The following is a 26,174-nucleotide window of genomic DNA, read 5'->3' on the forward strand; positions in this document are numbered from 1 at the left end:
CATTAACATAACATTAACCTGCATGATTTAGTGAAAATCCTTCATTTGTGATCCTAGGTATATCTACAATTTGCTTTCAAACCCGACTAGTTTGATCCACAATAGAGTTGTTTTGCAAATGTTTTTTTCCAGCCACCACTGTATATGTCCTTCTGTATTGGCAGGATTGGGCCAATATCCATTACAGTGTAATAGTACAGTATTAATGTGTGATCTTTCTTTCAAAAAAATCACCAAATACGTAGCATAGCATACTAGCAGTCCATCTGGGTGTCGTCTTTTTAAGATGCCATGGGACATGCAATTCAAACAAGCAGGAAATTAATCAGTTTCCTCCATTCTCCAATCTGACCACGAAGGTGCATTTCTGTGAGGCAGGCTGCTCATTTTGTCACAATTTACACCAAAGATAGAAGAGATGTGAAGGATAAAGTTTCTGGGGGTTTTGTTGTTTGTTTAATAAAAGGATTATAGTGTTAGTCAAAACTGGGACTGAAACAACAGGGTTAAATTATGAGCTATATTAAATTACAAAATTGGTAAAATACTTAAAATACTAGTGTCTTTTATCTGTGTATACTCTACTAGAGCCTGTGTCAAAATTATCAAGGACTTTTTATGCTCTATCCAAGAACCATTGCTCTTCAATAAATACATTTCCTGTGTCTGACTTAATTTTCCTGAATTTTACAGGAGTGCAAAACTCTTCTATTAAAACTGATCATCTTATTCAAGAATGAAAATCAGTAGTTCTACACAGCATTTTGAAATCTAAAACATCACACTGCTACTTTCAATGCTTAGAAGCAAAATACCGAGCAATATAAGTAGTAGTAGTAAACATATGCCAGGTACTAACTTTATCAAAATACTTTACTTCTACATAGTCATCCATAATCTGTATAAACTTGCATTAATCTCACTCATCTCAGCTACTGTCGTACTTCCTTTCTGTGGTTAGCGCTGCTAAAATACTGCGGCTCAGATGATTAAAGGTTTGGACTGTTCATTTATTTAAAAACTTGATTTAGTGATCTGTCACTGGACAGGTTCCCCAGTCTGTGATATTGCCAAAATAAGCAAATCTCTTTCACCGGTTTAAAAAAAAATAAATCTTTGGCAGCACAGCATCCCAACACAGTTTCAGAGTTCTTCAGAGAAGTTTGATACTGAAGCTAAGACCACAAAATGAGAACAACCTTGTTTTCAAGAGAGCATTTGGTAACAGAGACTCAAGCCCATTACGGGAAAAGTAGGACTTTCTCCACACCCCTGAGTAAGCATAAGGAACAGCAAATGCTCTTAATACCGCTCCAATCACATTTCTCTCACAGGTAAAACAACAGGGCTTAGTACTTAGTAGAATACTGTGAGTCATCTAGCCACCTAGGGACAAGCGTTACACAGGAAAGACAACAAAGACTCTCCTACAAATACAACTAAGAAAGCGGGGATTTGTTTCTTCAAAGGAAACACTGCATGACATGTCTCAAGATTTAGAGAAGACACACGAAGAGATAATAGGATGAGTGAATGGGACAAGACCAGCTCTGAGGTCCAATATCCAGCACAGCCACAAGAACCCATGCGTGTTTTTGAGGCAGATTCCTTCCAACCACTGCTTAATAAACAAAGCTTCATTGTAGTCAAGACCTTGTAAAACTGCACTAATTGAGAAGTCCTGCAGAAGCAGCTTTTTTACTTCTTGGTGGCAAAAATCTCTGAGACATGCTCAATACCATGCAATATGGCTGGTTCAGCCTTTAAATATATGAGTAGAGTATAGGGAAATGGAACAAAAAAGGTCATCTTAGCTGTTACAGTAATTTAGTTTCACGAACACATACTGAGAGATATACAACTTAGAAAAACTCTTTTAAGCTGTGAATTGCTATGTATGTAGACCCCATCCTTAAGACAGTCTGGAACACAGCCAACGTAACTTCTGCAGTAGGGACAGGCTGATCTGCTGTCATTTACTGAACAGTTAATATAACCTGTTCAGGACAACATTTGATTTTACAAGCCAGTTCTTATGAATTCTTTAGGAAACACTGTCGCTACTAATCCAGAAACAACTTCTTGCTCAAAGAACAGGTAACATCTTATTGTCCATGCCTTATTTAGCCATATAGCTGTATCAAACCTAACCAATAGTCAGTCTTGTAGAATATATGCAAAGCTGATTCATTAACAACAATTTTTAAACCCTAATACAAATGGATTTTGCAAACTGATTTGGATTAACCAGGTCTGGCTGTGCTTCCATCTGGAAGTTGTATTTTATAACACTAGCCACATCTTGAAAAACAGATTCAGATGTTTGGAACAAATTCAGAACAGTTGTAAGAAATTCTAGGTACAAATGAAAAAAAAAAAAAGAGCTTTAATGTCTTTTTCCTCTCAGTTTTCTTTCAAGAAAACATTTATAATCATGGTGTTTAGGGAGTTAAGGGGTAAGGAAAGAATCTGTGTTATTATCTATGATGTATTTACTCACGTCTAATGGCAGTTTGTTCTATCTAGCATTTTAAGTCCATCCTGATAAAGGGACATGATGCTGAGTGAAAACAGTTAAGAAAGAGCGTTGAAGCATCTGGTCTATCCAAAAAGATTTTCTGCTAGGAAAATTGTCTTTACATGAAACAGCAAAATGAATATAATCCCTACAGTGAGGATACATCAATATCCATATAAAAAGGCCTTTTTAACAGCAGCGCTTACAGCCCATGGGTTGTGTCAGAATAAAAGAGTGTCCGTAAGGGCGGTACAACTTCTAACAATGCTAAGTACCTAACTTACTACTGTATTTAGAGAAAAACGTCGTCAATCCTTTCTTCTCTAAGCCTTCACCTCTGGATTTGGTCAAACCTACATTAATGTTGAAGCAATTTAGTTTCTTAATACATGAAACACACATGAGGACAGATGAGAAAAGAAGAGAAAGAATTAGCTTTGAAATCTTAACACATCCAGAGACTTTTATGCCTTGAAAAGAAAAATTAGCCTTCTGCCTTTAAAGCTTGTTTAAAATAACTGTGAAGCCATAAACAGGAAAGCCAAACAAGAGAAATGTGCTTAAGTTCCTCAAAACCATGATGTTGTAGATGGTAGAAGGCAAATGACAAAACAAGATTTCCTCCCCACCCACACCATTTAGCAGAGATGCTCTAGTAATCCCACAAACACACTGTTTTTCTCTGATCACATATAGAAGTTTTCTGACTTACCTAGCCTTTTTGCTGGTCTTGGGTTTTGGCGTGGTATTTTTTGCTTTCTTTTCCTTTGGCTCTTTAGGGGTCTTAGGGACTTTGGGGGTCTTGGGTTCCTTCTTTTCCTTGGGTTCTTTAGGATCCTTCGGTTCTTTTTTTGCCTTGGGCTTTTTCTTTTTCTTCTTCTCTTCTTGGGAGCAATCCACTGAGTTTCTGCTTAGATTCTGGCTATCAAGTCCCCCAGGAAAGTCTTCCTTACCAAAACCTTTACTGGGACCTTCTGCAGCAATGTGATTGTTTTTCTTTTTCTTTTTCTTTTGCTGTGGCTGCGGCTCAATTGATGGCAGATAATCATCACTTTTCACTAGCTGGGTATTCGGTCCACTAACCTGAGTCATATCCGGCACTGGCTTCTCTAAAAAGGGTTCCGATGGAGAATGCTGAGAGAGACAAACAGAAATAAAATTGTAGATTTGCAACTTTGATTTCTAAAACTTTGCTCTTTTGGAGCAAGAGGTTAGAGGGAAAAAATACTAAGAAGAAGATTAACTTAGTAACATATCTGAAACATTGTACAGTAAAACAGTAAAAAACAAAGCTTTCTGCCATTAAAACAGTATCAAAATAACCAGAAATTCTTCATAGAGCAAGGGCAAAATTATTCTAAAGCTTGCATATGAAGTGGAAGTACAGAAAATAGTACAATCTTCAATGTTTAGGTGAAAAAGCAAAGCAACTGTTATTGCAGATACTTCAAAATATTTGTTATTTCAAAATAGTTGTTAGCAGGATGAATAACTGTTACAAATTATTCAGTTGCACTAGAATTTGTCCTCTGGGAAAAAACTGTTATAAGTTTGTTTCTAGACATGCAAAGGAGAATAAAGTATATTCACTGGATGGATTTATAAAAAACTAATCAAGACAATTTACACTGATTCAGCTGTAACAGGAGGTATTTCCACCAGCAGGTGAAGGATTAAGCCACTTTAAAATGTAATAGAATGTTACAGCTCCTTACTTGTAATTGAAACAGATTTGTTCCTGCTGCAGATTGGATAGAGAACTACCTTAGGTGTTTGTGAACCTGCAAAACCATCCTGTTTCAGAGTATGTATAGCATATCAGGTTTACACCAAAGTACGTGAAAACCTATGTGTAATTACACAAATGTCACGTGCCTGGACTAAACATATTGGATATATTTGCAAATATTTTCCTCTTAATGGTTCTGTTCTACACAAAGATCCACAAGTCTGCAATGAAAAAATGTCGAAGCTCTACCAATGACACTGCAGCATACCAAAGCTCTAACCTGCTTCTCCTCACTGCCTGCCTATGGTTACAGATGCAGAATTCAAGAAAAGTAATAGCATGACACCGTAATGATGCATTGCTTGCAAATGCATATACAGTGAGATAATTTTCCCCACACTCTTTCTCTCTGTTTCTCTTCCCTAAAAATGAAGTTGGGATGACCCTAGGTGGAAGAGTTCCTTCCCCATTAGCCATGGTCACAAAGTCTAGCTGTTTGAGATGTTCAATCCATTGAGCTGGGGAGAAGAAAGGTTTATAAAAAAATAGAATTTACTTACATGAAAAGCAGTGCCTGTATAACTGTCTGTAATGTTACTCATGCTTCCTTTTCTCCACTTTTTATTCAAACTGCATTTACTTAGGCATGGCAGGCATGCAAGCAAATGACTACAGACCCAACCCCTGAGCATAAGAAGAGCTGATGGGCCTACACAAGACATATACTTTAGCCACCTGGATCTAAAAAAAACAATGCACTTAGGAAATAAAATTCTTAATATTATTACAAGAGCAAGTGAACGCATGTGTATTTTTCCAAATATATTAATATAGTTTTCTGCATGTAAACAAACTGAACTAGTGCAGTCCTAACTATTTTCAGCATTCTTCACAGCAGCAAAAAAACACTGTGCCCTGAGAATACACTCACATACTCAGAAGCTACCCAAGAAGCAGAAGCAGCAAGGCTATCAAGAAGATGATAACACTTTATTGCTTTTTGGGAGAAGTTTGACTGGTTACAAGCTAGACACTACAGTTCATGGAAGAGGCTCCAAGGACAAGAGGGAAGGCCTGAAGATGTGGGTATACTTGGCTTAACCAAGAACTTCCAGGGTGACTTCTGCATGTTTCTGTCCTCCACCTGTTAAGATACTTTTCAGCGCAACAGGGTCTTAGTTGCAGTGAAAACTCAGCTCTAATGCAAACCTGATGTATTACCACCACATCAATCAGCCCCGCCTCGAGGCAACCTTGTGTTAGGCATCCTGAAGCATGAACCGACACCTCTTGTAGAAATCTGTAGTCACCATAATGGTTACATATCTTCATGCTGGGAAGTTCAGGAAGACTGGGTATCTGTATAAGAAAACACTGATCCCAGGAAGTCAAGTGTTGACAACAAATTCTGCAGTCCAATTACGCATTACACAAAATAGGTATTTTAAAATCTAATTGGTTTTGAATTTGGTTAACTGAATTGAACGTCTTCTCAGATTTGTTCTTGATGCAGAACAAAAACTCTTCTCTGTACCTCACACCATTATGTACTTGTACAGTCTAACACTTATTTTTATGTAGGAAAAGACAGGAGTATTACACAGATCACCTGTAAGTATTTCTTATCCATAGGTATTGAGAAGTACTTCTAACCTACATTTTCCCAAGGTAGTCAATATATTTCTGTATTATCTGCCATTTCATATCTCATGCATCCTATGTTTTTCAGAGACCTCAGGTGCAAGTTTCATCAATGTCTTCACCAAGCTGTTCATCATGACACTCAGTTCTCTTTTTAAATACTGTTCACTTGCTGCGTCTAACATAAGCTAAGTTTTTCTTCCCATTATTTCTACCTTGTGTTTGGCACTACAGTATTTGTTTGCCACATTAAGAGAGACTTTTACAACTATCTAAAAGCTTATGTATAAGGCACAACTTTCTAGAACATATCAGAACTGGTAGTTTATTTTTTTTTCCTCTTAAACATGTGAAACAGACAAGCCAACAAATACTAAAAACTGTAAGAAATCCAGTAATGCCATGTAAATTTAATTCTATAAAATTTTCAAGATTGCACCTTCATTAGTGATATGACCGTGTCACTCCAATCAATATTAAGTTTTATACATGCTTGAGTATTCTCATTACCTTCTTAATCTAATTCAAAAAATGAATCCTTGTCTCCTTTTTAAGACTTGTGGGTTGGCTGGTTTGTTTGCTTGTTTGTTTTAGAAGTCTGAACAACTACTTTCAGCACAGTCATAAGCAAATCTGAATGTAAGGTAGACAGCCTTCCAAGTCTCCGCAACAGCAATGTCAGCCCTTCATGATTTGACATTTGTAGCTTTAATGTAAGGTCTGGACAGAAAGTAAAGCACTGAGAATGGCAGATTGCTGCCACACCGTAGTACTCAGTAACTCCCTCTGGAAGATGTCATCTTATGGAAATTCAGATTCTTACTACCTCAAAAAGCTTATCCACAAGAGTCATTCACATGCTCTAAAGTCACTTAGACTATAAATTAGACTTAAAACATTATGCATGAAACAAACACAAAAAATAAAACAACTTACTGCCTTTTATTTACAGGACCAAGTTCCATGCATTACCAGGCATACAAATTAAAATACTCTGGCTTTGTTTCATAACATTCACAATCCCCAAAACATTAAGCTAAAAAAAAGCAAACTCTCCCCTAATTAGTCTTTGGTTATATTTCCTCTTACTTGAAAACACATTATTTTTGCCACTTCCCCCTTTGCAGATTGGCATGTTTTGTTATTTCAATTACACACAATCTTTTAAATTGTAGCACTCTTTCAAAGAAATGGGTGTGATTAACTTTATATTTCTAGGAAGTCTGTGCCTACAGTTTTGCAATATGCTAAAATGGTTTATCCCTAACTGACAACCCCACATTGCTCCCTAGTGTGAAGCTGTGTAGGAGCAGCACAAATCTAGTGAGAATAAGAGATTTGAAGCAGCTTGAAAGATGCATTTTCTTACCCCAAACCAGTGGTCTGCTCTTTCTTAAGAAGGGAGAAAAGGAAGAACAGGCTTTCACTAGTAAATATTAGATTAAGCTTACCACAAGGGAATTATTTCAAATAGTTCTACTTCTTTACATCTACAAAGGATTAACTCTAGTTACAGGGTCACAATTTCTAATGAAAGAAACCCATTTTCCATTTACAAAATTAAAAATGTATATTACAAGTTTTTACCAAAAGATTGAAAAATTTATCTGCATACTTCACAGAAATCACTTCTGCTGCTTTTAGTAATAACAATGCCATAATTTAGTATGTTGGTACAGAACTTAATCTTCCACAGGAAAGAAAGCAGTGAAGATTAAACACAAATAGATATTCGTCCTATTTGATATTGCAGCAGAATTATTTTTGGTATTATTTGAAATAAGGTGAAAAAGGTGCTCAAAAATATTGGTGTGTTTACTAGACCCACATCTCTTTAAATCTTTTAGAGAAAAGCTGTTTTTGTAAACATTTAACAAAGAACAGATGGCCTGTTTTAATCATGCGAAAAAACCTGGAGCTCACATTAATACTCCTACCACCGACTACTGGGCTAGTCACCTCCCTAACCAGCAGCATGGTACAGCCTTCAGTAATACCATTTAATTTTACAATGGACATTTCCTCATCAATTCCCATGCCTGACAGTTAATCAATGCTATTAACATGCAATATCACAATGCAGGACACTCCTAAAGATTGCAGCTAGTTAGAGCAAAACAGAGATTCTTCAGGAACTCTGAGGAGTTAAAATAATTTGCAGCTCAACAGGTTACCCAGGACAATAGTATGCTTTTGCATTATCAGTAAAAGCTAACAATATTCAAAGCAAATAATAAATGAAAACACTACTTCAGGAAATTTGTTTCTGGAGTGTAAAAATCTCACTTGTCTGGAATTCAAACTTTGCTGTAAACTTCCACATATGTATCACAAAAATTTTAAAAATTAAAAATGAAGCTGCCTGTGTTTCACAGTGGCTTACACATTTAGAGCTAAGCTCATTCTCTGCAAGCCCAAAGCACAGATAAAAGTCTCAAACCAGGCCTGCTATGTAAAGTAGCAAGATGAACAGGATGCAGGATTAATCCAGTAAGGGTTAGTGGCAGAGAGGGAGGTTAAGGAGGAGAATCTTTCTGTTTCTTGAACAAGGATTGGAACCACAATCAACTGTATTTAAGCACTGAAAGTAACTGAGTGTCACTTCCCTAGCAGAGCAGCAACTTGAGCCAATATTGAGCTTTAAGAAGTATAAAGCAAGAGCAGCAAAGTACGCGACATGACTCAGTTAACTTTGTGAAATTTAAACATCAGCACCAAACAAACAACAATGACAAAGCAGCTTTTTACTAGGCCTACTTTCATTTCCCTCACCGGTATTTCCAGACTCCCTGGTCTTTTCCACATTTTCAAAAAGATCTACTGTAATGACACTTTTAATTTTCTTGAACTTTGGTTTATTAATTAAGTTGTGTAACAGCAGAGCAAGTGCTCAGTCTGTTCCCACCGGCTCCAAAATAAAAGCATCTCCAATATATCTATACAATGGATAACTTTATGGTAAGTCAATCATCACTGAATATTCTCATTTGCAACAACTGTAGTCCTCTTAAATTATCACCTTCACCTCGGAAAATTTAAAACAGCAACTGGTGACCCAAGAAAGTTCTTGTTAAAACAGAAGACAGACTACAGCATCACTTCTGGAAGCAGCTCTACCTAGTGACACAGAGATCACTGTTTCTTCCCGACAGCACAGTCCCCAAGGCGTTAAAAGCCACCACATGCAGAAATTGCTCCACGATTCTTCCTTTCAAAGGTTAATGAAAGGATTAATCATCCCTCTGGATTATGTAGAACAAACTACTCATCTTGACTATCCTCCAAACAAACCATTTGTAAAGTTTCCGTAACACGTCTCATTGCTCAGTGTCTCAATTGTGACATTGCTTTGTCCCTGCTATTCTCAACTTGCCCCATCAATACTTTCAGCATTAGGCCTGTCTTGGTGCTCCCTCCATCTGAAGCATGCGTCATACTTGTTCAGACACTGTTCATCTGCAAAGCTCGCATTATCAGTAAAAACTCCAGAGCAAACAGTAATCAACACCACCTCCAAAACCGCAACCAAATACCAGTACCTATGTTCAACAACAGTGCAGTTGTACGGTATTTTTTCCTATAGCAGCTGAAGTCCAGAAACATCCTCAAGACTACACTCACACCCATGGTTCTTTCCAAAATATCTTTTTACCAATTGGTTTCTTCTCCTTTATTGTGGGTGACCCCTTTTCTGTGGAACTACTACTTTGAATTGAAGATGTATATGGGTTTTTTTACTTTACTATATGAAAATACTTAGTACTACCTTGGAATATTTTGGGCAATATGATGCTGTTTAAAAACAACTACTATCTCAGTACTTCAGAAACCCCTCTAAAAAAATTGTAGTTCCAAAGTGACAACTTGCATTTATAATCCAAGTGTTGTCAGTGGTTTTCTCTGTAACAAAGGCAAATCACACCAGAAATAGAAATAAACATATTTTGCAAATAGAAATAGAAAGAAATCTATTTTGCAAATAGACTTGACAGGAATCTTGCCATTTACTAAATCTCTTGTCATACTTCTACAAAACACAGATCAAAACGTATAGAAAACAAAAGTTCTATTAATACCTTCCTAGCAAGACATAACTTGACAATTAAAAATCACTTTGCATGAAAAAAGTTCATGTTTTAGTAAAGTGCTGCTGCAATACCATTTTGTTTCTTATCTACCTGTCTTCCTGCTCTGTTACTATTCATGGAGATCATCTTTAAAAAACAGGTGCAACTATTAAAAAGTTAAAACTCGCTGATCCAAAGTTTTCAGAAAAACTGAATCAAAACCAACTGGAATTTTGATGCCAGCAGCGTCCTAAGAGTGGAGTGGAAGTGATTAAAACTAATCTTAATGACCTCAGCCACCACTGCAGAAGTACACTCGTTGCTGGTTTGGTGCAGCTGAAAATATCACCCAGTTACTGTATGTGGAAGAATAACAACATGCAATACAAAATACAGAGTTCCTTAATTGAGTCTCAGCACAGCTACAGTGTTAGAATTATTTTCTGGTCATGTACTCTGTGAAGTAACACAGATTACAAAATATGAATGATACTAAGGTGACCATCTAAAAAGCAAACCCCATTTTACAGTAATCACATGTAGCAACACTGTTTCGTGCTCATATAAAGTGAGGGATTATTACTAAAGCTATGGAATGTCAGCCAGTGCAATGAGTGCTGATATAGTTTGTTCACAGCTCAAAAACAACTAACTTCTCCTGTAAGAGAACTCTTAGGTTGCTGTCCATCGATCAAAATCGACATCAGTGTTGATCAATCTCAGACAACTGCCATCCCTAGGATAATGAAGCATGTATGCTCCAAACTAGCCTTCCATATAAGAAACAGCAATAGCTACCACATAAATTATATATAACTGCTGATACAATGGTCCACAAGACAAACATTTTATTAATACTTATTTTGCTACAGATTACTTTGTAATATATACTGGTTTAGAGAACAGTGTAAGATTGCTCCTAATGCAATCAGGGCAGGTCCTAAATATTACACAACAGCAGCCAGACTCCACTCTCCTTCATCACCATGTAGACTGGCCAAGGACTCACGACTTTGGCAGGTTTTCGCTAGCTCTAGTTGTAGAGACACATAGAAAGGGAGGGTCAATGAGGTACCAAAATCTACTGGCAAAACCCATATTGCTCATGTTGACAATCTACCTCAAGTCTGCCTTCCCTGCACAGCCACGGTCAAAGGAAACCTCACTTCTGTGTGCACTCCATTATCAATCAGTAGACATGCCAGAAACGCCAGCATGACTTTTACCACAAAAGTTTCGCAGAGTTTATACTATGCAGTCTACACTACAGGTGGGGAAATGACAGGCAGACCAGCAACTGTCCTACTGTAAAATGGCCCATAAGCATCTTTTTCTTAACACTTTACTTCTGCCATGTAGAACTTATATTTAAAAATGTGGATATTTTCTTTCTGAAGTTACGCTCAAGCACAGCTATCAAGATACTCAGTGCTTACTAGAGAATTCCTTGGATTATAGAATATCCAATAAAGTTTACCACCAGTCTTTTCCAGCTTCTCTAAAGCAAAGTAGTTGTGTATCTCCAGGCAAGATAGTCACGCGGTAAAGTAAGAACATGTCAGGATGAAATGGTTTCCAGAGGTCCTAGTACAATACTTCAACTTCTCCATGACAGGGGGAGTAGGGCAGAAAACACCTTCACATATTCAACCAAAACAGTAATATTGAAACTGCTATTAAATACATAAGCCTTATAAAGAGTAACAACATTTCAGCATATATACAGGTTGAGTATTGCTCTCGTGCTTGCTTCCACATTCCTCACAGCCCTTCAGCTCCACTGTGAAAGTGAAGCAGTTTGTCTGAAATAGTAAAATGTGAACATCCACCCTCTCTCGGGTACATTTCACAGCCACGCTTTGAAATCTAAGGTCCTGGGGGAAGAGTGGAAACATACTACCCTGCACACGCAGTCTCCTCCCTCCACCAGCAGAATTCACTCCACTCAGTTACTGAATGTCAAATATGTAGAGACCCATCCTCTCTGAAGGGTAACCTGTGCCTACATCACACTGTGTTGCCATCACCAAAGGTTATGACGCTCTGGTACCAACTATGGTTTCCACTTAATACCCTGTCCCCTACCCAGAAAAAGAAAAAACAACAAAACAGTCCTGACTGACTTGGTGTGTTAGTGCTTACAGCCTCCCCATAGTAATTCAATCGATAAACGTCCCCTAAAATTTTGGGTTTCTACATTAGACTTAAAGCCACTCAGAGAACTATTTTAGGAGGGACCTTAATCAGCTCACATCTACTTCTATCAATGTTTCTCTACCATTATCAAATTTAATCACAGTGACACAGAGCAAACGGCATCAGGTTTATGACTAAGGAGAAAAATCAAAGACCAGCATACGTAGTACAAACGCTGTTTCTTCTGACCACAGACAACTAAAAAAGTTCTATCTATGCTTTCACTGTTGCAAGCAGCAGTAACAGCAAAAACATTACACACCACAACAGCAAAAGCATTTCTATTCTGGTACTTTGCCCCCCTCCCCTCCCTTTTAACCCCCCAAAGAGTTAACAGTAAAACTTAACAGGCTATATATGTAAAAAATATTAGGTGGAAGGTAACAGGGCACATACATCTCTTACATATTTACATAAAAGATACATACTATTAATAACCCTAAAAATGTAAGGTGTATAACTAAATTCAGAAGTGATACCTTTTTGATTTGCAAAGCCTCTAATAAAGTATGCTTTATCTGAATTCAGACAAAGTACACTTTATGATGATGCTTTACATCAAAGTGCACTTTAATCTAAGGAAAGAAGAACAACAGAAAGAAAAGCAGCATGTTTGGCTTTTTTTTTTTTTTTTTTTTACTAGATGAAGCTGACTAGCAGGCCAGAAAATTTGTATTTCTCTTGCCTGCTCTGTAGCGCCTAAGGATCAAGTAAATACAAATTTCAGAAATACCACCTGTTTGACAGACATCCTGTGAGCCCTAGTCCATTGCTTGTAAAGACAACGCAAAATGCTTTCCAACAATGAATCAAAAGGACCAAACTGCAATAAAGACTGTAAGGAAGTACACTAGGAGCAGAGATGAGCACAGAGAGGAGCAGCACGGATGTAAGTGTGTATTGCCCTAGTCTGTTTATCTGGCACCATTGTGTGTGTACGTATTTTTACATCATGCCTGTGCCAGAAAGTCCTCAAACTCAGCTTTATACACTTCATGTCCATGACTATGTGCCACACTTGTGTACATGCATCATCATGTCCTTTCTTCTGGGCTTGGTTATCTTACAGTCTCTTCCCACCAGCCTTAAGAAGCCTTAGAAAGACACTAGTCAAAGCCAGTTCTGTTGGCCTTCTTGGGGTAAGCCACACTGTGTCTTGCCACACACATCTGTCCCATCCCAGGACAGCCTCTCACCCCTTGTCTGAGGGCACTCTAATGCAAGGTTCTTCAGCGGGTCTAGCCCACCTCTGGGGAAAGCTGGCTCTCAGGAGGCAGGCTGGGGATCTCAGCTGCCCACCAAGCCCTCTCGTAGAAGTGAATGAGGGCAGCAATCAAAGGGCTTTATTTCATACATTCGTAAAACAGTAAAATATAGCAACCACCAGCAAAACGCTTTCAAACGTATTCTAGGCAATTGCATTTATTAGCATACAGTGTTTGTTCCAACACAAAGCCTTTAGGTAGCATACAACTTCTCTACCACTTTCCTAATCCCTTCCTTATATACCTAGGAAAACAAAACCCCAGCATTTTTGTTTTAGGAGTTCCCCTCCAACAGATTCTAGACTTGCTAAACACACATGTTTAAGATCATATCAACAGATCACATATCAAAAATATATCGACAGTTTAATAACATTCATCAGATTATGAGGCTGGTGAAAAGAGGATTCAATTCATAGAGAGCCTTTACCACTTCTCCTATCTGTAAGCCCTCATGAAAAAAGAGCATGTATCACATTCTAATAGCTCAAGAAAAGCACAACGGCCTTAGATGTTTAAGATTTCAACAGATGTGACAAAGGACCTGAATCCCCGAGTTCTTATTCCAATCCCTAGAAAGGAAGTCCCACAGTACTTCCACAATACCATCCCTATATTTATTAAATAATTAAAAAATTCTGAATTCCATGTTTTGCAGCAAGATGTTTTCAATTTCACCAGGATATCTTGCAGATAGAGTATACCAGCTTAAGAAAAATGAGCTTAAAGCATTAGAGGAAACACTACCAGCATAAATACTACACTTTGGTCTCAGTTTGGAGCTGACAAACTTTTAGCTCATCAATATTTTATCTTGATAACTCGCAACAAACCCCACTAGACAAATAATACAACACTCTTTCTTCCCTTGCCACCTCCTGCCTCTGCAAGGTGAAGTTAGACTGTATCCACAATCAAAAGATGAAATCTTTCTGATCCATCACTTGAGCTGGTGCCTTTTATTTTTTAAACTACAACTTGTAGTCAGGGCTTTTTTGCTACAAATTTTAAAAACCATATCGAATTCTCTGATCCCATGGACTTCTAAGAGTGTAAAATACATAAGGCACCGCTAAGGTAATGAAAGTTAAACCAGTCTAAACCAACTTTAAAAAAAAAAAAAATGTATTATTTTCATCTTTAAGTTTGCTTATTCTGATTAAAAGGTCCTTGTGCCAATTTCCCCCAAAACGCCATATTTGTTAAATGTTTTCTGATATCGTAATGTGATATTCACAGTAGCTCAAGTCATCCTATCTCTATTATTTATGTCTATTCCAAATCTCAAAGTGTTTTATTCGTTGCTGTTTCAATCTCACAGTCCAGGTGAGCACACTTATTATGAGGAGATTCACAATTTAAAATTATTTAGAAGTTAACATTTTGATCTTCTAAATACCATTCCCTCAGTCACAAAGAAGTTCCACATCACAAGAGTAAAAGAAACTCCAAAAATCTCATTACCACTTTTATTTCTATTATAAACTGTGCCTAATAAGATGGAGTGACTTTTCTAACCCATTTTTATCCAACATTAAACTGTGCTTGTCCAGCAGAAACTTAAAAGCTTTCTTCAGATGATGACAAATGAGTCACCCTGCAAGTGAAATAGTAAACACAAAATGTTCTCTTGGAAAAATAGTATTTGAAGTTCACTGTAACACTTAGAAAAACTATTATACATTATAAACATGACAGTCTAAATTATTAAGTATTTCAAATACTCAAAACCAAAGAATAAATGTCGTTAGCGTCACTTATGAAACAAATTCTACTTCCTAGTACTGAATTTTTTACAGTAGTATCTCCAACATCTAGGGTGACTCCTCCCTAGTTACTTCCAGAATTGCTGCCTCATTCAGCATATAGGATGGATGAGACTCCTAGATTAAATCAGATCTGAATGACCAAGATATTATACTGAAGACTCATGATACCTTGAAAACTTAGGTACAGAATAAGAAAGATGGCAAGGAAATGGTCTGTGATGAAAGCAGTGAATGTCAGGCAAGATAATTTACTGTCCTTTTTTCCACCAGCCCCAACTTACTGCGATACTTTTCTCTTTGTTTCCAGAAGTTCTGGGGTGGGTTTTTTGTTGTTGTTTTGTTGTTGCTTTTTGGTGGTTTTTTTTGTTTTGTTTTGGGTTTTTTGTTTTTTTAAATTACATACTCATTTATTTCTAACATGGATCTCTGGAGAAGGACCTCTTCTTGAGAAGTGCCCAGCCACAACTGAAGGAGGGTACCTACTGGCTTCAGCATTACAGCAATGCAGCCCAGCATAATGCACACTACCAAGCCCCAAATCCCATGTCTATCACTCAGGCCTCAGGCAACTCCCTGTCCCTCTGTTCTGGTTTCCTCATATGTAAAATGGAGAATACACATTGTAGGAGAGTTTAGAAGACGAATGAATTAGTGGTTGTTGAGGTTTTTCTGTGTTATGATTAAAATTACCATAAAAAAGCGCTCACTTAGCTATTAGTTCTTTACCGAGATATGAAGAGAGGCAGTGTTCGTAGGAAGAACCAGTCTGTTTCATGAGATTCAGTGATATTCAAGACTGGGTTTACTGGATAATATACAGTAAATAAACCATCAGGACATACCTCAATTAATAAAAATGAACAAATTAAACAGCTGCTTATATCACAGAAAATCTTCTGCCGGTAGAAGAAAGGGAACAGAGAAAACATGTTTGCATACACAGATTACATCCTGTTTCATAGGTACAAGGAATGTGTAGCAACAGTCCTACTTCAGATCTTTAACTTCCAGCTTTGCAGCTTGCTATCATTCTGTAAACACAATCACTTAAAATGTATATTCAATTATATAGTTTCACATTTTCTATAACTTACTTTGTTGTTTCTTAACTCTCACTTTCAACAGATAAAGTATATACAAACATAACAACCAAAGACTTCTTGCTAACCGTAGATACAAACAAGACAGGCATCTGCAGATGGTAACAATTAGTTTTCTGGATGTCCTCCTCACACCCCTTTCAGAAGCCTTGATGCTTATACCAGTATAAATACTTAAAAGCTCTAAGATGTCACATACTAAATATGTGGCAAGGCAACAAAAGAAGAGTTAAAATCTACTGGGTTTTTTCTTACATACACAGATACTTACAAATATATACCTATGTATTCAAACATTTAACTTCCAATGTTTTTCAGATTTCCCTTACTGATATCTGAGCCCCTTCCCAAATCACAGCTGTTTCTTTGTTCACTTTCCAATAAATAAATTAAAAAAAAAAAAAAAAAAGAGATCAACATGCAACAGAAAAAAAATAATCAGCTGAATCATGCAGGTTCTTCCCTGGTTACATACTCAAGATCAACGTTTTCCATCCTGTCACGTAGAAGATACCCAGTCCTCAGGTTAAATAAGTTCTATGAAGAGAAACCAAAAGATGATAGAAAGTCAGATTTTTCTTTTCCCTCTCCTGTCTCTAAACAGAAGAGGGAAATAACCTGAAAACATATCAACTTGTGCGGTGGCTTGCCTACATTTTGTTTCAGATACACTACTAAACAGTTACGGAAAAGCAGTAATTCCAGAAAAGTCTCTCCAATTAACCAGCCTTTAAACACCTATAGTTGATCAACTCAGGGAAATCAAAGGGTAAAAGGTACAATATATCTTCAGCAGTGATGCATTTTACACCAACGATACCTATTTTATGAGAGAAAAACTACTAAAGATTTAATGGTACCAATTAAAGAAGCCAAGAGTTTGCATGGCTCAATGGCTGAGTCATAGACCTTTTGTCTATAATAGGTTCCATTATAGCCCTGAGCTCAAGCTGTGGGAAGAGGATTGCAGATGACTAAGAGGAATTAGTATTTTTAAATGTTATTGCAAAGGAAGGTGTCCTTTAAGCATTATACAGCTGAGTAGTCTCAGCTGCTAGTGCAACAGTAGAGCAGCTTGCACTTACTCAGAATCCTAGTTTTAAATTAGATGCTTGGAAATTTGTGGACACCTCAACTTCAAAACACTATCAAAGAAATTAAGACCATGAGTGTAAAGTCCTTACAGATTTAACTAGTATTTCATATGCATTTCTAAACTTGAAATGCTTCAGTACTTGTAATTTTTGTACTATGTTATTACCACTGATTTTTGGTATTCATTTATGTTTACATAAAACAAGGTAAGACTGTGTAGCTGAAGACCAAAGTATTTGAATATTTTGAAAATATGATGTCTGTAAACAACTGGTGCTATGTACAATGAGGAAAAGAAAATTAAAATGTTGAAGTGCCTCTCAAGATGGCTCCTAGTAAACCCAGGAAAGTATTTGTGCCACAATACAATATTGTACAAAATTCTGATCACCCACATCAACAAACAATGAGACCTCAGACACAGGTATAAGTTATCTTGAAGGAAAAGTCTAAAGGGAATTTAACTTACTTTAGATAGATTGATATTTATGAAAATATCGGCAGATCCCGATACAGGAAATAAAAAGAATTAAGATGGGTAAAATTGGCACCAGAGCAAATTGGGTATAAAACCAGTGACTAATAAATTCAGGATAGTAAGTCAGATGCCTGTTCCAACATTCAGAGTAATCTGATTTGGGTAAGAATTCAAAAACGAAGTACTGGGAGCAAAAGCCAAGTGCTCTTTAAATTGTAAGGTTAAGAAAGGTAGTTCATAAGATGCTACAAGTGACAGCTTGAGGCTCAACTCAATGGCCCAGACAATTTTTACAAGTACTTTCCTCCGAATGACAGGTGACAGAAAAACCAACAGCAAAATCTTGCTTAGATAAAAAATAAATGTACTTTAACAAATGTAATTTGGAATATGACAAACACTGAACTTATTAGTTCAGAAATTAGTTAAATATGCTTAGATTAACCATTTATGCTTAATTTTCTAGGGGAAGGAAACCTCTATTAAGCAGAGTAACAGGGCTGGTAAGACAAGCTTCTGGTTGAAGAAGTTTTACCTTCAAACCTGAAAAAAGAGGTTGGGTACTCGAAAAGCTTTTATAATTACACTGGCCGATATAGTCAGAACCCCAAATATTACCTCTTTTATAAGCCCTAGTTCTCTTACATCCTCAAATTGTCATAACTGTGAATGTGATTACTCTGACACTCCAAAGAAAAACCTCTGTGATTGCAAATGCTTGTACTTATAACATCTTTGACTAGAAGTTATCTTTGTTCATATCGTGATTGTCATACAAAATGCAATACCTGTTTAAAACAGAAAGGGTTACTTTTAAAATAAAGAGACACAGTTCCAGTGTCCTTTTGCAATAGCTTTTCTATTCCTTGGTTTGGACAATATTCACACAGCAATGCAGAAGTCGTTTTTAGTTTTAGGTACTAGATGATAAGAGATTTGACAAAAGTAGAAGCAGTTTATGAAATTACTGGTCATCAGTTGTTCATTTACACAGTTACATTATTTAAGCTTTAGCGATATACTTGTAAGGAGTGCATTAGTGCAGGAGATGCTGGTATCTACTTGCTGAGCATGTCTTAACTTGCAACAGGAATACTGCAACTAAAAAGGCTCCCCAGAGAATTTCACTTCTTCCTAACGTGTTGGAAAACTTGTTCTTCCTCAAGAGCTTCCTACTCACAACATCCCTAATACAAGAGATCTGAATCAGTGATGATAAATGAAAGTAGAACAAATTCTTCCCTCAAAAAAACCCCAATTGTTTTCCATAGAAATTACCCCAGAGCTCCCAGACCAGAAGCTCCTGGCCTGCTCTGACAGCCCTCCAGACCAGTTAAATAACAATGTAAACCCCTTCTCCCATCTCCACCCATTAAGGCAATTAGGTGGTTTACAAGAGTGATTTGTTTTGCGTTAAGTTTGTACAAGTTGGTGTAGAGACACTTAGAAGAGATAGAGAGGAACAAGAGCTTTTATCTTTTACATCTTCTAGTAAGTATATCAGACTTAAGCAGTTAATCACTGAAAGAGCAAGACAACCTGCAGATCATACTTTAACTACTTGCAGCCCAGGTTTTCTTATATACTAATATATGTTTTGTCCTCCACAATGTTTTCTTTGATTTACTTATTAATACAAGCATCTACAACTCACAGAACATGTTCCCCAGTTAAAAGGAAAATACACTGATCAAGATTTCAATAATTCTACGTTTTTGACTTGCAAAAACAAATTGGTGGTTTTCTAGGATTGAGGTAAGATAGTTATTTTCATGTGCACAGCTAATGATCCCTTTATGTATTAATGCTCACAGTTCTGCATGAGAATTTTTCATTATCCCATTAGACATAGGTAGTGTAAGTCCTTTAAATGCAAAAAGTTAGTTTCTGAAGCTGCAGTGATTATTTTGGATATACTTAAAAGACAAAGCAGAACACAAGACTACATCCAAAGGCTTTTTGCCCTTTTGAGGACATACAAATGCACAGAAGTCAAGCTGGCATTCAAGAAAGCGTGCAGGAGTTGAGGAACAAGCAGTGTTAACTGTTCCCAAGGGAGGGCTCCTGAGGCAGGCACCCCGGGAGCACTAGGCAGCCATGGCAGGAGCCTGCCCAGGGCAGCAGGGGAAGAAGAGGGAGGAGGTTTGTGGCCACCTGTGTAATCCCAGGTGCATTACCCAATTGCCCATTTCCACCCTGTGAAATGGAAACAGTGATTGCGTTTGCCTGCCCTGACAGCATACTCCCACTGACTCAAATTACCCCAAGGTTCTCTGATGGAAGAAGTTAACAGACATGGAGAGTACGTATCACAGGTTAAAGCCATCTTTTTCGAGCTGGCTTACTAAACTAACCTGGCAAACAGCTCAGGTATCTGTGGTTTCATGCTGTCACTTTCCATTACAAGATTTGCAGCTCCACAGAAAGGCTGTTATGCCCAGTTCCTTTCAAATCCAAAGGCAAATAAGAACATTTTTAGTACATGTTCTCTTCAGTCTTTCAATGTCCTTTGCAAAAAAAAGGCAGTCCTGTACAATCCATTACTTCCAGGTGAGGTGAGGATATACCATTTTGATCAGCCAACACAGAACTCACCATTGGAACTCCCCCCTGGAGAGATCATAGAATGGTTTGGGTTGGAATGGACCTTTAAAGGTCATCTAGTCCAACCCCCTGCAATGAGCAGGGATATCTTCAACTAGATCAGGTCTCTCAGCCCCATCCAACCTGACCTTGAATGTTTCCAGGGATGGGGCATCTACCACCTCTCTGGGCAACCAGTGTTTCACAGCCCTCATCATAAAACATTTCTTCCTTATATCTAGCCTGAATGTACCCTCTTTTAGTTTAAAACCATTACTACCTGTCCTATCACAACAGGTCCTGCTAAAAAGTTTGTCCCCATTTTTCTTTATAAGCCCCCTTGAAGTACTGGAGTGCTGCTGTAAGGTCTCCCTGTAGCCTTCTCCAGGCTGAACAAATCCAACTCTCATCATTTCCTCAGAGGAGAGATGTTCCATCCCTCTGATCATTTTTGTGGCCTCCTCTGGACCTGCTCCAAGAGGTCCACGTCTTTCTTGTGCTGGGGGCCACAGAGCTGAATGCAGTACTGCAGGGAGGGTCTTAACAGAGCGGAGCAGAGGAGGAGAATCCCCTCCCTCGACCTGCTGGCCATGCTTCTCTTGATGCAGCCCAGGATATGGTTGGCTTTCTGGGCTGCGAGTGCACATTTTTGGATCATGTCCAGCTTTTCACCCACCCCAAGTTCTCCTCCACAGTGCTGCTCTCAATCCCTTTGCCCTCCAGTCTGTATTGACACGAAGGTGCAGGACCTTGCACTTCACTTTGTCGAGCCTCAGGAGGTTTTCATGGAGCCCCTCTTGAGTTTGTCCAGGTTCCTCTGGATGGCATCCTGTCCCTCAGGCATGTCCACACCACTCAGCTTGGTGTTGTCTGCCAATTTGCTGAGGGTACACTCTATCCCCACGTTCCCACAGACGTGTCAATGAAGATATTAAACAGTACCAGTCCCAATACACTTACTTTGCTGGGACAGGGGATCCCCTGCACTTTGCTCCACACTGAAGTGTAACTGCTGTCATTTCAGACGCCAGCCTGAGCAGGTACCATCTGAAGTGAGACTCATGTTACAACACAGAACTCTCTTTTGTCAAAAATTCTTTCATTTTAAAATTTTTTAATCTGTAAGCCTCTCATAGTAGACATGTAATTCTCTTAAACTTCCCATATGGATATTGTTGCTTAGCATGTAAACCTGCTCTCCTTCATCACCTTTCCCAGACCACTTAAAAGCAGGAACTTCTGAGGTTTACAGACCACAAGTTGAAACCACCAACTCAAAGAAATCTCAGTGGATCCATGTAAGATACAAAACCAAAAGAGATCATCAGTAATCAGCTCTATTTTTCTCTTGGGGTGGGAAAACGACAGTTCTCCAAATGGACTTTCCATTACAGTATTTTATTAACCTCAGCATGACAAGGTGGGCTTGAAATTACAGACTTGTTAAAAATCGCAAGATACTTCTCAAGCTCTAGTTCTTTAGTCACAGTAACAAATTAAAAAAAGCCTTTGAATACGTTATCTATGGCATGTCACAGGTAGGCCTTTTCCCAGTTCCTGCAATAACTGAACTAAACTAACAAATCAGGAAGTATCATTAGAACTGAAGGGGTGGGGAAAAAGAAAAAAAAATGTCCCAAGCAAAGCCCCCACACTTCCTTTTCTGTGGACAAACACCTCATTTAGCAGCACTGATTTAGATAACTCTTAATTATAATGTCTGAATCACACTTTAGTTCTCCAACCAGTTTGATCAACATTGTTCTATGAAACATTAAACACCTTATCTTTAGTGCAGATATCTTTAGTAGCCTCGCTCCAGCCATTCTTTATACAACCTATAGTAAAATGTAAAAATCCCTATACACAAGTCTCAAATCAGACATGTCTACAGCAATATCAGGTCTAAATTCTGTTTCATATTGTAGTATTATAACCAGAGAGCTGTGTCTAAAGCAACCCTTTATAACTTATCCCTCACTGCCAGTAACAGTTTGAGTTACATTTTTCGCTGTTGCTGTACAACGCAGCAGGGAACTGCCGGAACTGCTCTGCCTTCCCCTGCTCACCGCTGAAGCACAGCGCCTCTCAAGCACACCCGACAACACCACTGGCAATACAAACACGAAACAAGCAACCTGTGTCAGGCAGCAAAAACTCCCTGAATCCCAGACTAATGACTTAGTTACACAATTACCTGGTTTTCAACAAGTTTTCCTGAAATACTTCAAAGAAGGCTAGGAGAGAGATAGACTTAGTCTTCCAGTATTGTAGGTGTTCATCCCTACGTCCACAGCTGACAATGCTTGCCAAAATAAACGTGCAATAGCGCATTAACAAACTGACTGAGATAAGTATAGCCAACTATAAAGCCTAATAATAACTATATATTCATATACAGTTGTACAAGTGAACTGTGACGTCAACTTTTTATGGTGTCACTTTAAATTCAAAGTCTCCTCACTATATTTAGTAACAATTGGCTGGTACAGAAAGATTTCTTCCAAAAATAAAATAAAGCACTTCGTATCTTTGGGTGCTCACGTGTAAGGAAAATTACAGTATTATCACTGTTATCAGAGTCTTGCAGGGCCAAAAAAGATATGAAGTACCAGAATGCAAGTGGATGGAGGGCCATCTGGAGAGAAAGGAGATGTAAAAGGAGAGTGGAAAAAACAGAGTTCATATTGACTACTACATATTAGGAAGTTTGTTATGAAGCTTGTTATGAGTCCTCTCTTTTCTTACAGGAACACTAAATCCAAAAATTTATGTAAGTATTAACTTCTCAGTTGCTGTGGCCATTAAGTTCGTTTGGTTGCAGGAGTTAAGAGCCAGAATAAAACACAATTAGCACAATTAAAATTGACTAATGATTTTCTGATTCAACTGATTAAATTACTCAGTCTGTTCTGAGAAAGAAGTCTGCTGTAGGTGGGTATACATTCCTTTCAGAAACTCTTGCGTTACATACGAAAATTTCCTCTCTGATTAAAATAACAAGAGTTTGTATTTCGCAAAATATAAAAAAGTAAAAGATGAAACTTAAGTGTTTGGCACTTCCTACAACGTGTTATGTCAATATAGCAAAGATAGATTTGGTGCTGTGTACTGAAGAGTAAGTGTTGCACTCTTGAAAACAAATACTTGCAATTTTCCAAAATGAAAACTTTAATAATAATCCATGGAAACCCACCAAGCTCCAGAAGTTAAGAATTCATGGCATTTAATTTCTACAGCAGCAACCCATGTAATATGAACCCACTCCCAGAAGCTCTTAATTTTTGTGCTTGTTCAGTGTAATACTACATGAGCTGCTGTCTCCTAAGCTTGGCTAACACAATAAAACTGCTGAGGAGTACAGGGAAGAGTTGCTCAGTACTGATTCAGGAATGAACAGGTGATGGAACAACAGAAACAAGGAACAAAGATTCCTCCCAACCCAACAGTGGAAGATCAGAGATCCACCTGTTTTCTTCCACATCTTGTGCTCTCAGGTTAACCTCTACAATTACCAAATTCCTACACAAGAAGTGGGACGCTCTGAACTGTTAAGACATCTTTGTCTTCTTAAGCAAAAGCAATATTGCAAGGAGTGACAAGGAGAGCAGGGAAATGGCATGTTTTAGCATAACAGATAAGAATTGGAGTAACAATTGGAATCGGGAGTTTTACCAACTTGGATTTTAAATAAATAACAATCTTTATGCTCACCATCTATATGTTCCTCTCCATAAACAGGGACAACACTATTACCAACCTTGCCCACTAGCTGAGAAAATTCTAATATAATAGGTAATATATCAAGGTCAGCAAAATTAGAAAGAATGCTCATTCCAGAGTTTATAATCAAACCCACACTCAGATCACTAAGCCACCCTATCTCTCAGTTCTGTTTCCTCATAAAGAAGACTAAGAAATTTATTTGAGTTTTATTTCTAACTTTTCATGCTTTTTAAAGACTCTCTGTGTTGGAGAAAGAAATCCCATTCAGTGCTCAAGGAAAACAATTAATCGACAGATACTGGAAGCATCTTCCCTCATTCCAATGCACATGACACACATCTAACAAAACTGTGCCAAGCTCTCTTTGCTAGAACGGGGATGTTCTTTCATCTCTTCAATAGCAAAATAGCTGTAACTACTTCAGTTGGAAGAGAAAAAAAGTCCTTCTTTTCTAAAAAAGTAACACATCTCTGAAATTGAATCAGTTATTTGTATTGGTGCGAAAAAAGGAAAAGAAGGTGAGAGTTAAAAAAAATATGGGAGTTGGAATGTGACCTGTTTGGTATAACCTAATTTGGTATAACAAGACAAAGGTTTGACTTCTAACAGAAATTTTCATTTATCAAAATTTGAGAAAGGACTCAAGGGCTGGCTACAGAGGGCAAGTGCTACAGAAACTTCACCTGTGTAAGGGTACTGAAAGGCCTGAAAGCTCACTGCCAGAGGAAGAGACAGTCCCCATTTTCTCCAACCAAGCTTTCCCACTCCCATGCCACCAGCTTGGGTGACCTTGTGGTCACACAGGGAAGAGATGCTGGAAACTTAACCTGAGAAGCAAGCTGGCCCGATAAGCCAGCTCACCAAACGGCCAGGTGTGCTGTGATGCAAGGAAGGACTGACAGTTCTGTATCCCAGACCTCAGTCACCTTTATTTGTACGCATTATTTTTTAATGATTAGATATTGAGAGTTATTGAGTTTACTCAACTATGCCAGGAAGCTGTCAGTGAACTGTCTGCCCACAGCACAATGACACAAAGGTGCACCCTGAAGCAGCATGCAGAGCACTTACAGGCACCACTGTGTCAAACAGCTACCTCTGGCAAGGCCTCAAGGGGCAGGTGACTCAAGCAGCTGGCACAGGAGAGGTGGGGTGACTCTAAACTTCTCTGTCCCTATTTGTTATAATTATATTTGTTATACTTCAATACTTATAATTTGTTATAATGTTGGCAATTTCCTCTCTGTTTTTACTGCTCAACACTGCTCCATCAGCTCAGCCATTTGCTGACCCCTCCCTGATCACCTCTTCCTGCCCACGCTTCCTACTCTACTCCTACCAGTTCCCAAGTAGCAGCTTCACCATCTTTAAACCACACCTGCAAACTTGGTAATATTTCAAAAGAAAGATCTGTACAAACAGATGCTTTTATCACTGTGAAAGATTCAAAGGTGTTAACCTCGCTCCTTAGCTAGCAAACTTTATACTCTGTTGACAAAAAAAGGTACCAATTATTCATAGATGATATCTCTGAAGAAAAAACAAGCGATTCATTCCCAAAAATCCAGACCACATCACCACCTGTATAATATATGTGTATCTCCATACAAACAAAAGAACATTGACACCTAGAAAGGAATCCTGTCAAAGATAACAAAGAAAAGAACAGGAGGCATAGTACATCCATTTTGATACATTGTTCAGGTGAGACCATCCCTTTTAAAAATACCATTCCATTATTTCGAGTTTCACAATTGTTTGGTCATCAGTTCTTTCATTATAACTCAAATCTCAAAACTGCAAAGTGAAAAGCACTGGCTTACTACTGAACTGAGGGAGAAAACAATCTCCACAGACAGAAGTTAAAAATTGAAATTCAAAGTGATGGTGTCCCATCACAGTGGGAACCGAGGCATTTACGATCCCCAGACAAAAAAAAAAAGAGGATACTTATGCAAGTCTATGACTCTTGCATTCAAGATACAAGCAAAACCAGATTAGTTTTAA

At 38.0% G+C, this 26,174-nt stretch overlaps 1 protein-coding gene across 8 annotated transcripts in view; it reads right to left on the reverse strand.

The window, feature by feature from the left end:
- CHD7 (chromodomain helicase DNA binding protein 7) overlaps nt 1–26,174 on the reverse strand; it is a 133,751-nt gene that overhangs the window by 55,858 nt on the left and 51,719 nt on the right. For 7 of the 8 annotated variants that reach the window (XM_074898915.1, XM_074898918.1, XM_074898920.1 and 4 more), the window contains exon 3: nt 3,231–3,652. In XM_074898915.1, coding sequence (XP_074755016.1) covers nt 3,231–3,652 — 422 coding nt within the window. Of the gene's footprint in view, nt 1–3,230; nt 3,653–22,638; nt 22,731–26,174 lie in introns of those variants that run through there. The other variant, XM_074898921.1, reaches the window with a different exon arrangement.

This window comes from Athene noctua, chromosome 2 (genome assembly GCF_965140245.1).
Source record: "Athene noctua chromosome 2, bAthNoc1.hap1.1, whole genome shotgun sequence".
In the NCBI taxonomy this organism is placed as follows: Eukaryota; Metazoa; Chordata; class Aves; order Strigiformes; family Strigidae; genus Athene; species Athene noctua.